Here is a 14,500-nt window from a genome sequence, read left to right as displayed (position 1 = left end):
GGAATTAATAAATGTAACACAATAAATATTATTAATTTTCAATAAATTATAAGCGTTAGATTGACAGAAATCAACGGTAATTAAATTGATTGTAAGAGTTGTAAATTTTTTTGGTGGTAAATGGATCCGTACTCAAAATATAAAATTAAATAACAAAAGAAAAGTATTTATTATCTTAAAAAGAATATAAGTTGGGGTCATTTTAAATAAAATTATTGTATTTTAGTAAGTTTTTATTTTTTTTGTAGGTTAGTAAGTTTTTATCTTATCTCTCCTTAATAATACATTTATTTTCTTTCTCCTTCTAATTTTGTAGAGGAAATAGAATATCAAAAATTACTAAATATATACACCAAAACACATTAAATTTACTTAAAATGATAAACATTTGCACATAATAAAAATACGTAATTTTGTTTGTAATTTTTTTTGAAAACTAAAAATACGTAATTTGATGTATATTCTATTATAATTATATAGAAGAAACTAATATAAGTTTAAAAAAATTAATAAAGAAAGTTTTGTCGGTTTTGTAATGCTATGGATTATTTCAATAATTGATAAATCAGAAATAAATTTAAGAAAGAAAAATTGAAAACATTGATTATAGCAAACTCTGTATTTTTCTTTTGGAGTGTGAAATATATGAAATTAATATTTTAATTTTCACATGAACCCTATTCTTATAGGTTATTCTAACTTAAGTTTAAATTGAAAACATTGATTATAGCTAACTATGTATTTTTCTTTTGAAATGTGGAATATATGAAATTAATATTTTAATTTTGACATGAACCCTATTGTTATAGGTTATTCTAACTTATCTTTAGAGGTGGTAAAGTGGGCAGTCCCGCCCAACTCTCTATCAACCCGCCTAAAAATGAATTTGCTTGTCCCGCCTTTCTTTTGTAAATGGGTTGAAAAACTCATCTCATACCGTCTCGTTTGACGAGCGGGGTGGGTTGGCTCGAACATGTTTTACACTAACCCGCATCGCTCTGTCCCACCATCAACTTGTTAAAAAATGAGTTAGCTCATCCTACCTTGCTTTTGAGAGTGGGCTGAAAAACACGGCTTGTCCCGCAGAGTTTTACAGACGAGCAGGTTGGCTCGTCGATTCGAATCCGATTTACATTAACCCTCCTCGCACCACTTTTAGAATAAGTTATAAAACTCAGCTTGTCTCGCTCCATTTAACGGGCGGGGTGTGGTGGGCTTCTAGGCCGAACCTATTTTGCCGACGTACTTATTTTCTAAGTTCATATTTGTAACACTTTGTACCGGAAATTTACTTTGTAATTTCTAAAAGGAACTTAATCACTATTTCAAGGAAATGGAATGCTACTTACTATTAGCATGAATCATAGTGTATAGTAAATATTTTAATATTGTATTATTAAAGAATAAAGAGAAGATTATAATTAGAAATTTTTTATTTACAAACTAAACTATGTACTATGGTTTCACCAAAAAAAAAACTATGTACTATCGAAAATGCACATTTAAGTGTTTGTATTTTCTCAAATACATAATTTAATTTATAAATAAAAAATTTATTAATATAACGACTCTAGTCTGGAAAAATAAAAAAAGTCAACCTTTTTTATAGTTATTATTACACCCAACGGAGTGTGAAGGGAAATATCTTAATAAAACAAATAAACAGGGGTGGGGGGAGTCTCTTATAAATTATGTTGCACCGACACCGAGATGAGATATGAGATACGACAAGACACTCCGACACGTTAATTCTAAAAAATATTAAATTTTGACACGTTAAGACACGTTTTCATATTATATAATATTTTTAATTTATGTAGTGTATATTATATTTAATATTCAATAATTTAACAAAAAATAAAGCTAAACTTATAATACCCATCAATTTTGCAAAGAAACATAAGATATCAAAAATGTTTATATTAAACTCAATAAAATAGTAACTGTAATCTAACGAATTTAATAGTTGCAACTCAAAATGCAACGCAACGTAAACTTTGAACCTTTTTTGAGTCTTTGCAACGAGTATTGGAGTGTCGAAAAGTGTCGGAGTGTCGGAAAGTGTCGGATACGACATGACAGAGATTTTGAAGTGTCGATGCTTCATAACTTATAAATAAGTCATCGCCGGGAATGGAAAAAAAGTGAAAAGGAAAAATAGAGGGACGAAGATATCAAAAAGATAGAGGGGACTGGGAAATTTGAAGTTAATGTTTTATTTAAAATTTTACTATTCATCTAACCAATTGAAATTTTTTTACTATAATAGATTTTAGGACCAAAGCAAACACACATAAACAATTTGAAGGAAAAACATCAAAGGGAGGAAAACGAAAACACAAAATTTACTCTGTGTTCGGCCCTAGAGAACCGTATAGTAATACCGTAAGGTATGCGCTCAGAGATACCCTATAGATAGGTATCTTGGTTGAATTGTAGCTAATATCTCAATCACTGCGCACAAGCAATATGCTTATAACCGAGACGTGGGTGTGTGCACAGTGTGGGCAGAAGTAGTAAATGAGTTCAGAGTGTGTACCTGAAGTCTTTAGCCTCTTATTTATAAGGATTACCTTCATAGGCTTGGACCTTTGAGATCTCCCAGTTGATATGAAATCTGCCTTGATTGATGGGGATAGGGATCTTATCCATTGATCCTCTCTAGATTATATGGTTGCGATATCCCTATCCAATCTTGCTAGTAATAGGGTTGTTAGGATATGGATCCAGTCCATAACAGTTGCCCCCCAGCCCGGCAGTTCGAAAGCTCGGACAGCTAGGGTGCCTAAGTTTGATTTATAGGTCGACCCTACCGAGGTACTATGATCCTGGCTTGGGTCTGGTGCGGCTACCTCTTCTTGGTTTGGCTTTTTATGTTGGTTTCTTTTCTCTTGAAGTCTCTGAGTGGTGAGGTGGTGTTTGTCTCTTTTTGACTTTGAGCTCAGCATCTCTTGTCGAGGCTCTTTAGTTTTGACTAGGCTTATTGTCAGTCTTTTATGTAGGCATTCGCCTAAGTTTTAGGATGGCGTTTTGTGCCTTCTTAATAATTAACCTGACTTTGCACTCCCTGGCTTTAAGTGTCGTGGTTTCAGATTTGGCTCGGTTTCGCATACCAAGATCTCTATTAGCACAGATTTGACCTTTTACAAAGGTGTATTGTACTTTAGGGAGCACGTCTTTTCTTACTGTGACTTCACCCCTTTTAGATTTGGCTTGCTTCCTATGTCTTAATTTTGGGAAGGTCTTTCATGCCTTCTTCAACGATTAGTCCGGCTTCGAATACCATGACTTCTCTTGTTTTTAACGGACTTGACTTCTTTTGCCATAGTCTTGGATTCTTGAAAAAGGAGTTTGCCTCCTCGATTTTAAGCCCGAATATGTATATCGTGGCTTTTATTTTGAGCATCACTTCATTCGTGACAGCTTTTTAATTTGAGGCTAGCCTGTTAGGCCTTTGTGGCCAAAACCTTAACGACTTGGCTTTGCTGTTGCAGTCTTAAGTTACCAGGCAGTTTTCTACCTTCTTCATTTTGAGCCCAGCTTCACATACCGTAGCTTTCTTTAAATTGACTTGGCTTTTGCCTTGTCTACACTTTTGAAGGCGATATCTTTGTCTTTCTGATTTTAGCCCGGCTTAACGTACCGTGGCTTTACTGTTGGACTAAACTTTTTATCAGTCTTGTTTGCGAAGGTTGTATTCACCTTCTTGAACTCTGCTTATTATATTGTGGCTTTTGTATTTGTGACTAGGCCATAGTCACTTTATATCTCTGGCATTGACTTTCATCATATTTTGTTTGAGCCCGGCTTCGCATGCCGTGGCTTTCTACTTTGAGCCACGCTTTATTAGCGATGGCCTTTTTATCTGAATCTGGCTTCTTACGCTGTGATTTTCTTATTTTGAACCCCGTTTCATTTGCGGTGAATTTTTAATTTGAGGCTGGCCTGTTGGGCCACAAACTTTGTCATTTGGCTTTGTTGCCAAAATATTGAATAGGAGCCCGACATCATATGTCGCCTCGATTTTTTTTTTATCTCAAATTGGGGTGTGATCCTTTTCCAGGATCACGATCTCTCCAAATTCGTCTTCTCGGATTGGGGTGTGATCCTTTTGCTAGAATCACATCTCTCTGATTTCGTCTTCATCTTTATCTCATATCGAGGTGTGGTCCTTTTGCTAGGATCACATCTCTCCAATTTCGTCTTCATTTTTATTGCGGATTGAGGTGTAATTCTTTTGCTAGGATCATATCTCTCCAATTCCATTTTTTTTTTTCGAATCGGGGTGTGATCCTTTTGCTAGGATCACATGTCTCCAATTTCGTCTTCTTTTTTATCTTAGATTGGGGTGTGATACTTTTGTTAGGCTCACATATCTCCTTTTCTGTCTTCATTTTGATCTCGGAGCCTGAAGTTATGGCTAAGGCTGAGTTGAAGCTCAAGGCCGTGGTCAAGCTATAATCTTGAATCCCTTGGTTGGGCTGAGTTGGAGCTCAAGGCCAAGGCTGAGCTATTAAACTTAAAGCCCTTAGTTGGGCTGAGTTGAAGCTCTAGGCTAAGGCTGAGTTTTTAACTTTTAAGCCCTTAGTTAGACTGAGATAAAGCTCTAAGCTAAGGCCGAGCTTTTAAACTTGAAGCCCTTGGCTGGGTTGACTTGGAGCTCAAGGTCGAGGTTGAGCCATTAAACTTAAAGCCCTTAGTTGGGCTGAGTTCAAGCTCTAAGCTAAGGTCGAGCTTTTAAACTTTAAGCCCTTCATTGGGCTGAGATGATGCTGAAAGCTGAGGCCGAGCTTTTAAACTTTAAGACCTTAGCTGGGCTGAGATGAAGCTTAAGGCCGATGCCGAGCTTTTAAACTTTAGGCCTTTCACTGGGCTGAGTTGATAATCATGAAGTCCTTCACTAGGCTGAGTTGAAGCTCAAGGCTGAGGCCGAGCTTTAATCTTGAAGCCCTTCACTGGGCTAAGTTGGAGCTCAAGGTTGAGGCCGAACTTTTAAACTTGGAGCCCTACACTGGGCTGAGTTGATAATCATGAAGCCCTTCACTGGGCTGAGTTAAAGCTCAAGGCTGAGGCCGAGCTTTAATCTTGGAGCCCTTCAATGGGCTAAGTTGGAGCTCAAGGTCGAGGCTGAGCTATTAAACTTAAAGCCCTTAGTTGGGCTAAATTGAAACTCTAGGCTAAGGCCAAACTTTTAAACTTTAAGCCCTTCATTGGGCTGAGATGAAGCTCAAGGCTGAGGCTGAGCTTTTAATCTTGAATCCCTTCGTTAGGATGAGTTGAAGGCTGAGGTCGGGCTCTTAAATTTGAAGCCCTTGGTGGCCTTTTTTATCTGAACCCGACTTTTTACGCCATGGTCTTTTAATTTAAGCCCAGCTTCTTTCGCGGAGGCTTTTTAATCTGAACCCGACTTTTTACGCCGTGATCTTTTAATTTGAGCCCCACTTCTTTCGTGGAGGCTACGTCGTTGTCTTTTAATTTGAGCTCCGCTTCTTTCGCAGAGGCTTTTTTAATCTGAACTCGGCCTTTTACGCTGTGCTCTTTTAATTTGAGCCCCACTTCTTTCGCGGAGGCTTCTTTATCTCAACCCGACTAGAGAAATGTATAGTAATACCGTAAGGTATGCTCTCAGAGATACCCTATAGATAGGTATCTTGGTTGGTTTGTAGCCAATATCTCAATCACTGCGCACAAGCAATAGGCTTATAGCCGAGACGTGGGTGTGTGCACAGTGTGGGCAGAAGTAGTAAATGAGTTCAGAGTGTGTACCTGGAATCTTTAGCCTCTTATTTATAAGGATTACCTTGATAGGCTTGGGCCTTTGAGATCTCCCAGTTGATATGAAATCTGCCTTGATTGATGGGGATAGGGATCTTATCCCTTAATCCTCTTTAGATTATATGGTTGCGATATCCCTATCCAATCTTGCTAGTAATAGGGTTGTTAGGATATGGATCTAGTCCATAACACTCTGATTCACCGTGGACTATGTCAAGTAATATTCATTACATTCTCCTTGGTGCACAGTAAAAAATAAATAAAATAAAATTAATCTAAGACCCACAATAATATTAAACCTTTGGTGAATAAGGATTGTCATCTGAATATGAAGTACGAAGCATATTCAATAGCTAAGATAGCTTCTAGCTTGGCTTGATAGCTTTTACTCAACCGATCCTACTTTAATCAATGCTATCTTAAACTTTTGGCCTCGCGTTCATTAGAACCCGACTGTAGATGAAGTTCAATATATACTTCTATGTGTCTCGTAAGTGACAAAATCTACAATCCATGCAGATTAAAATGGAATAACTAATTTACAGAACTTGGTTTAACATCATGTTACCTTCCGTAGCATGGTGTTCTCATTGATCATAGTTGAGATACACTCTTGTACAATAGCACTTTTGTCTTGCAACTCTTTAGCTTTTTGATTACTATAACATTCTCGGTAAGTAGGTAAGATATCACGTTACTTCTTAAATCTTATTTTAAATGAATGAATAAGAATTATAAAATAATAAAAAAATGTGAGATTCTAAAGCAGCGGTCATAAAAAATATCTTTAAAATTTAATTATACATTAAATAATATGGCAAGTTCACTAGTACGTTTGAAATATATTATATTACATCATCATTTAAACTGAAAGAAAACATTTCTACTCTATCAGGGTAGAAAACTAAAGTCACTCCACGAGTACACAAAATCATTATGAACTCCGTACGGTCCTCAAAGTTTTTAATCATGGTGCTCCATCCTATTCTAAAGATATACATACTTGTATGTAGTGGCGGACCCACACTATTGCAAGTGTGGGCACTTGCAGACATAAGTTTTTATGGGAAATTTTTTTTTGCAAAGGATTAAAGGGTGATTTGAACAGCTCATAATATAAAATATGCCAAGCTTAAAATTAGTGTTAAGGACACATGAAAAAGTTAGGTAGTGTGCTGTTAGAAATGTCTAGGGATGCACCTTTTACGTATAAAGTTAGCTTTACAACCAAAAATATTGAAACTTATTGGAGTTTCTATGAAATGTTGTACAGCTCCTAATGTAAAATATCTAGCTTAATTGATTCTTGATTATTATTTTTTTATGTTAATTGAAGTTTTTTTTTATTGTTTATATTTTTTTGTTTTTTAATGCATTTAAAAAATTTAAAAAAAAAATCAACGCCACTAAATGTGTAGATATAAATAAATTTTTTTGGATCCGCCACTGCTTGTATGCTTACTCTCTGGAAAGGTTAGCATAAACATAAACACGCGTGAGTTAAATCTCAGTAATATTGGGGTTTTGTAGTATTCTGTATTTTAATCGGCTTATAGTATATTTCTCTCCCAATTAATGTTGTTAAAATCGAGATCTTAAGTAAGATCGGAAGGCGATTAAAAAATCGTAAACCGTAATGTAAAAAAATCGTAAGAACGTGAAAGCGTTTGGAATATTAGTAAAATCATTTTGATGAAAAAAAATCATAAAAACATAAAATCATAATGATAAATCGATATTTTAACAACAATGCTCCCAATGACTCCATTGTATATTATTTTCTTCTTCTTCAGTTCTTCATTATGCTGAAAGCGTATAAAAAAAAAAGACTAAAGGGAAAGTCATGATTGATAAAACAGAAACCTTTGTTCTCAATTATATTTATCAAAATTAAAAGAATATTTAACTCCTACAATATGAGTCTTAAGCATCATTTTATTGACTAATTATAAGTCAATTTAAAATTTAAAATCCTAAAATAAGGAAAAATTTTAAAATTAAATGTAATGATAGCTACCTCCAAAAATAAAGATAATTAATTATAACTAAATCATTCAAAATACATCTCAAATCTTAGATCTCAAATCATGCCAAATTTATTATTTTTCTCTTTTTGCTGAACAAATTACAATCAAATATGATGCTAGATTTAGATTTGGTTGTAATCTGTTGGATTTCAAATTGTTACTTGTTTGAACATGCAAGTAATGCTTAATGAGCTACAATTTTGTTTTACTACAAACTTCTTGAATTAATAAATTAATTAGTTGAGTCATGTATAATAAGTCAACTATAAGTGCATCATCCTCTCTAATTAAGACAAGATTTGCCCTCAAATCTGCTTTATTTTCATTGATATCATTCTTTTTAGATGGCAACTCAAATGACTACTCTTCCTTTAATGGATATTTATCATATGATTCTCCATCAGATTTATGATAACTTGAATGATTATCATAGACTGTATTATCATCATAAATTGGATAATAATCATAATATAAAGACCCACCAATTCAACCCAAAAACGTAAGTTGTTGGGTGAGGTTACATTAATAATTTTATATATCTTTAACACATAAATTGGATTATATCATGGATTGGATAAACATCATAAACAACATTATGTTCATAGACTTTAAAGTAAAAAATGTGTCATGAAATTATATCACGGATAATAATCATAAATTGTATTATATCATAATTGAATAATGATCATAAATTGAATTATATCATAGATTGGATAATCATTATAAACAAAATTATGTTCATTGACTTCAAAGTCAAAAATGTGACGTGGAATTATTCCAACTTAATGTAATCTCCAGTTTGAGTCTTGAACATATAGCCGTGTTCAAATTCAATCAGAAAAATTTTAACACCCTTATGGTCGTGCTTGACTCGACTGAATAGTCGATAAAAGAAATCTAGCCAATTAGTTCTCAAAATGAAAGAGTTCAAGTTATTTCAAAAATAAATCGTGAGCCCGACCCTGCTTATAAATATTGTTTCCTTTAATTAGACTTGGAAACATAAAAGATATTATTAGAATATTAGTTTTATTCCTTTACTATTTTCTTTTCTTTTTTATTATTATCCTACATTTACACGTCAGAGAGTTTGTTGTAACAAACTTGCCTTGCTTTATTTTGCCTTGATACTCTTGTATATAGATGGTTACTGTTTAGCAAAACAGACAGATGAATGAATACACGAGAATATTTTTCAGTCATGATTTTCTTTCCCTCTTCTTCTTCTATCTTTACTAATATGGTATTAGATGGAATTTAGCCCTTGCTGTTGTCATGGCTCGTGGCTCAAATAATAACACCAATCGAGCAGCCACCTCATCGTCCACCGTTTCTACTCCTCCTTCCATGGACGATCATTCCAGTCCGTATTTTTTGAGCAGTGGTGATCATTCTGGACTTGTTCTAGTCACCCATGTTCTTATTGGTGCTAATTTTCATTCATGGAGCAGAGCAATGATGATTGCTTTCTCTGCGAAAAACAAACTTGTGTTTGTTGATGGCTCTCTGCCTCGTCCTGCCACCAGTGATCTACTTTATTCTTCATGGAGTCGTTGCAATTCAATGGTGACTTCATGGATTTTAAATTCCGTTTCAAAAGATATCGCTGATAGTCTTCTCTACTTCTCCTCTGCATCTGAGATTTGGTCAGATCTACGCACTTGTTTTCTTCAGGCCAATGGTCCGAAAATTTTCCAGTTAAAACAACAAATTTCTTCTCTTACTCAGGGGAGTCTCGATGTCAATGGTTACTATACTCGTATCAAAGTTCTTTGGGATGAACTTCATGATTATGCTCCTACTCCGAATTGCATCTGTGGTGCTTCTCGTTCTTTTCTTGATCTTCGCCAGCAAGATCAAGCGATACAATTCTTAATGGGGCTCAATGATTCTTTCTTCTCTGTCCGAGCACAAATTCTTCTCATGGAACCTCTCCCACAGCTGAGTCGAATTTTTTCTCTTGTGCTTCAGGAAGAACGTCAACGACAGATCACCACTTCTCCACCGCTTTTACCTGACACTCCTTTACTGAACTCCGCTTCCGGTGCACCCCCATCATCTGTTTCTGGAAATCCCTCATTGGCTGCTGCTTCTTCTGGTTCGTTTCGTGGTCCTCGCCCTCACTGCACATATTGCAATGTTGCTGGTCATACAAAAGAAAAGCAAAAAAATAAAGGAATAAAACTAATATTCTAATACTCCCCTTCAAGATGGAGAGTATATGTTGAGGACTCCCATCTTGGAAAGAAAATCATGACTGAAAAATATTCTCGTGTATTCATTCATCTGTCTGTTTTGCTAAACAGTAACTATCTATATACAAGAGTATCAAGGCAAAATAAAGCAAGGCAAGTTTGTTACAACAAACTCTTTGACGTGTAAATGTAGGATAATAATAAAAAAGAAAAGAAAATAGTAAAGGAATAAAACTAATATTCTAATAGATATCAAGAAAAGAAAATGACGTTTCGTTAAGCTTTACTATTACCAAAAATGCTTCAATCACATGCAATATATACACAACCGGACAAAAGCTAAAGAGAAAATTCTAACTAAAAAAGCTTTGGAATAGAGAATTCAGAGGGTGTTTGATAAGTGAATTTTTTTGATAATGCTAAGAAAGTGATAGATGAAATTCACAAATGACATGTTTGGTATGGAGTAGGGAAAATTTGCCTAAGAAAAAAAATTTGATGGAAAAATTTTTATAGTGTAAAAATGAAGGAAAATGCCCACTTGAGAATACCACCTTGGTGGTGGTATTTTGATTTCTCCAGCAAACTCAAACTTGTAGCAATTTTACACCAAAATTTTCTCAATAACATTTCAGCCTACTAAACAACTTTTTTTTGAACTTTCCCAGAAAAATCACTTTTTCACCATTTCCCCAATAATTGTATTTACTTTCCTAGTAAAAAAAATTTCTCTTTTACCAAACCGCCTGGTAATATCTTTTATAGATCACACTATACATTATCGCTTCATTTTTTCATTGTTGGGCAGCTAGTAACCATTAATGGCAATGTGGAAGCAAAACTCAACTCAGGATTTCAACAGGGAATTTGAGGTCCATTATTGACAAAGTTGAAGCAAAAACCAACTTGTTAAACTGAGAATTCAAGGTAAAAAAAAATAAAGAGCTTGGTGTGGGTGTGGGGGGGGGGGGGGGGGGGGGGGGGGGTGTCAAGTTGTAAACTGCAATAAATGGCATGAGAACACTTCCCATCCAAAGTTTACCATCCTTCTCCTCCACTTCACTCACTGCTTTAACAACTTTTCCTTCACTGTCCTCCAATATCTGAAGGAGTTTACCTTCAGGGCTATACTTCACAATTAATGCATGCAACCTACCTCCAATTTGAAACAGGTACTGAATCTTTGTTGGTATAGGAAGCTTGAGTATGACTATCCTAATGTTTGGGTAGAGACCATTAATGTATGTGTACATATTCCTTCTACAATGAAGAGCCACCCAAAAATCACCATTTTCATTGACTCTCACATTGTCAGGATATCCAGGTAGTATGGCCATGATCTCTGAAGTCCCAGCTTTCTCTCCTTTCAGCCAGTATTTACGTAACCTACACAATAATAATGATATTAAAAAGGTAAGTCTTGCATTAACATGAGTTCTGACATAGGACTTATAACATGTTTAAGTTCAGACAAAAGTGAGTAAAAAAAGAGAAAGATTTATTACTGACTACTGTAGTTTAATTGCTATCAGACAACAATAACAACAACCAATAAACTGAATTTGCATTGTTTCCAACTTAGAAAGATCAGTTAGTGTCGGACTATGAGTAAACAAGAACTAGGGAAATGGTAACCTTATGCAGACTCTAGCATAACGCATGCTCATATACAGGTACATAGGAAAGACACTGCGCAAAAGGGAGAAATTCTTAGGCACCCCTTATTGAACATTAAATGTGCACCATTTCAACCATAGCATCAAAAATATAGTAAGTGGGAAACAGTGATGACTCACATAGTTGAAGTGGTACACATTCAATATTATAAAACAACATATTTTTCTTACTCTGACAGCACTTAAGAATTTCTCCACAAAGGGTACTGCATATAGAAAAAGTTGAAAGCTGTTATGAGATTATTAGATTCACCTGCCAATAACCCCTTCACAAAAGACAAAGAAGGAACCATCCTTGCTTAAGGAAATTCCATTTGGGAATTGAATGTTTCTCATAACAGTGGTTTCCTTAATGACAGTGTTGTATTTCAAAACCCTGCCAGTATCGTCCGCAGAAAACACCAGCTGAATGAAATTCCTGTACAAAAATTATGTCAGAACCACCAAACCAAGACAGATGAAGCAATACAATATCAGTATTTCAGAATTCTAAGCTCCAAATCTTTAAGGCAATGACTTTTCATAGACCTAACACCTGAGTTACTACATCAGATTGGGATGCTCAATGGGCTTAACTTCCCCTCAATCAAAGGATCCCATGCAAACAAAAAGCATGTTTAAGCATAGAGACCTTATATAGAAGTCAATACTCATATACTCATCCCAGCTAAAGCATTGTACTTAATAATATATCATGCACTTCCACTGAACCTACAAATGCAGGTTAGGTAGGTTATGATGATGCCCTACATACACTTCCCACAAATTCCCCAATGTGCTTCTCTATTTTTTTCATACTCCTGCTTAGACAATCAATAAGAAAATGACACCAGATCTCAATCAGTATTATTACTTGCCTATCCAGTCTTGAGCTTTGAAGCATCTTCTGAAGATGGAGAATTGTGACAGCAGCAATAAATTATATTAACACAATAATACCCCCTACATACACTAGGTCAAACAGCAACAAGCCATCTCTTAACAGTCTATGTTTTGGAAAGAAAAATAACCAAATAAATTAATTGTAGTCATTTGGATTTACTTCAATTATTGACTAGCATGAGCATAGCTTTCCCCAACCAAATCATGCTGTCACCACTCACCACTCAATGAACAAATAGTAATGTGATGCCCTTCACTGCTATAGTATAATGCATAGGAAAACAAGATTTCAACATTCCTAATTATGGCACCAGTTTTCAGTAGTGGTACATTATAACAAACAAAGCAGAGACTTTAACTTTCTTTGAATACTTCTCTTATATCCAAAATGGTGACAATTACTAGAAGTTGCAATCTCAGTATCTACTAATTAACAACAAAATCCTACCTCCTCTGATATTTAGCGCTGCTCTCAGTAAAATAAACATTCCCTTCCGTATCAATGTCAACATCATTAGTGAATCTTAGTGGCACACCTTCCGCCTCAGTTACAAGAGAAGTAGCTAAACCACCCTTGGGCCCCACTGTCATCAGACCAAAATATGCATCTGCAATGTACAAATCACCTGTTTTCTTGTCAAATCTGAGTCCCAAAGGTCTTCCACAGATATGCTCAGTATTCACATAACTAAATGGTGTCGCAGATGCTATAGGATTACATAGTTCTGACCTGTTTAAAATGGAGAGAGAAAAAAAAAAATCATTACCATTTCATCACACGGTATTGCAAACATATAGCCATAGTATATGAGGAAAAAAGTAACATTTAACCATGACTCCATTGATCCAAAATTTTAAATTCAGTAGTCACAAAACAAGCTTTAAAGAATTGTGCTCAAACTTATAAAAAGTTGAGACTATAATATGTAAAGTCCGTCAATTATGTCAGAAGGACACAGGATCTCGCAATAGTATGATAGAATATGAAGTCCAGAGTGGAAAACCAGAGTAAAAAACAAAAAGGCTTGAAGAATTGTTGGTATTCATAGTTCTATTAGCATCTTCAAAGTTCAAATAAAGAACACAATCCAGGCATCATATTAATTTATGAATGCAGTTATGATATATTAGAATTAGGTCGTTTAATTATTTACCTTTCATCCTTAATAATCTGATTTTACCATTTGATCAAAGAATTATTCATTCTACAAAATCAGCAGATAATTGCAATTTGAAACTAATTGAATGTCTCAAAACTTAAATTTGGCTAAGATCCAATGAAGTTTCTGTACATTGGAATCAATTCCCATATAAGGAAGAAACGTGGCATTTATTTGGTTAGGTTATCCAAAAATCACTGCTTAATCGCATTCCAAGCATCTTTCATATATATATATATATATCTGTGTGTGTGTGTGTTGTGGAGCTAAGGATGGACATTCGCCCCACTAAAGTTCACGTAAACCTTTGTTTGAGACCATATTTTAGACTTAATAAGTAATAAGTAATATAACATAAGTTCCCCGTCAACAGGCTCAGCCTTTGAGCTTTTGTCTTTCTTATTCCTTATGTATGCATAGAGAATTTTTCAAATTTGACTATGTATTCACCCACTAGCATCGTACCTTTCCTAATTTAATGTGAATTTTGTTTTCCACACACGCACACACATATACTTAACAAATCATCTTAAACTAAAAACTTGATTTAAATGGTCCATGCAAAAATATTGCTTTTCATGGCTTTGTTAAGGTACTTCTACTCGTTATACTTTAAATTCTAAAAGTTAACGAGTTATGCTCTAAATTCCATAACATGCTTCCAAATGTGAAAGAATGGAGAAGCATCTTTCAAATCAAAGTCCGACAATCTATTGGAATTGTGAACTTCATTTGTCTTAAGTTACCAAATTATTATCTCCAGCAATGTTAGTATGCCACCATAT

The 14,500-nt window shown here is 34.8% G+C and overlaps 1 protein-coding gene across 1 annotated transcript; it reads right to left on the bottom strand.

The window, feature by feature from the left end:
* Positions 1-8,929: 8,929 nt before the first annotated feature.
* On the bottom strand, positions 8,930-13,397 carry LOC133291550 (protein STRICTOSIDINE SYNTHASE-LIKE 3-like). The gene is made up of 5 exons (XM_061489831.1): positions 13,387-13,397; positions 13,004-13,285; positions 11,927-12,091; positions 11,154-11,383; positions 8,930-9,925 (listed from the first exon to the last, which is right to left on the bottom strand). Exons 1-5 carry the CDS (start codon positions 13,395-13,397, stop codon positions 9,879-9,881), a joined length of 735 nt encoding a protein of 244 aa, XP_061345815.1. The 3' UTR covers positions 8,930-9,878.
* Between the last annotated feature and the right edge of the window lie 1,103 nt (positions 13,398-14,500).

The sequence above is a fragment of the Gastrolobium bilobum genome, unplaced genomic scaffold (genome assembly GCF_033153095.1).
Source record: "Gastrolobium bilobum isolate Gb01-03AN ecotype WA unplaced genomic scaffold, APGP_CSIRO_Gbil_v1 utg36633, whole genome shotgun sequence".
Taxonomy (NCBI): Eukaryota; Viridiplantae; Streptophyta; class Magnoliopsida; order Fabales; family Fabaceae; genus Gastrolobium; species Gastrolobium bilobum.
This window is presented reverse-complemented; position numbering and strand designations above follow the sequence as displayed.

What these genes read in the sequence shown, in the direction of transcription:
- LOC133291550 (XM_061489831.1), bottom strand. An exon ending in AGCGCTAAATATCAGAGGAG is followed by an intron (nt 12,092 to 13,003) that starts GTAGGATTTTGT and finishes ATTTTTGTACAG; the next exon opens with GAATTTCATTCAGCTGGTGT. An exon ending in GTACCTGTTTCAAATTGGAG is followed by an intron (nt 9,926 to 11,153) that starts GTAGGTTGCATG and finishes CAATATGTGCAG; the next exon opens with TGAGGGCGAGGACCACGAAA.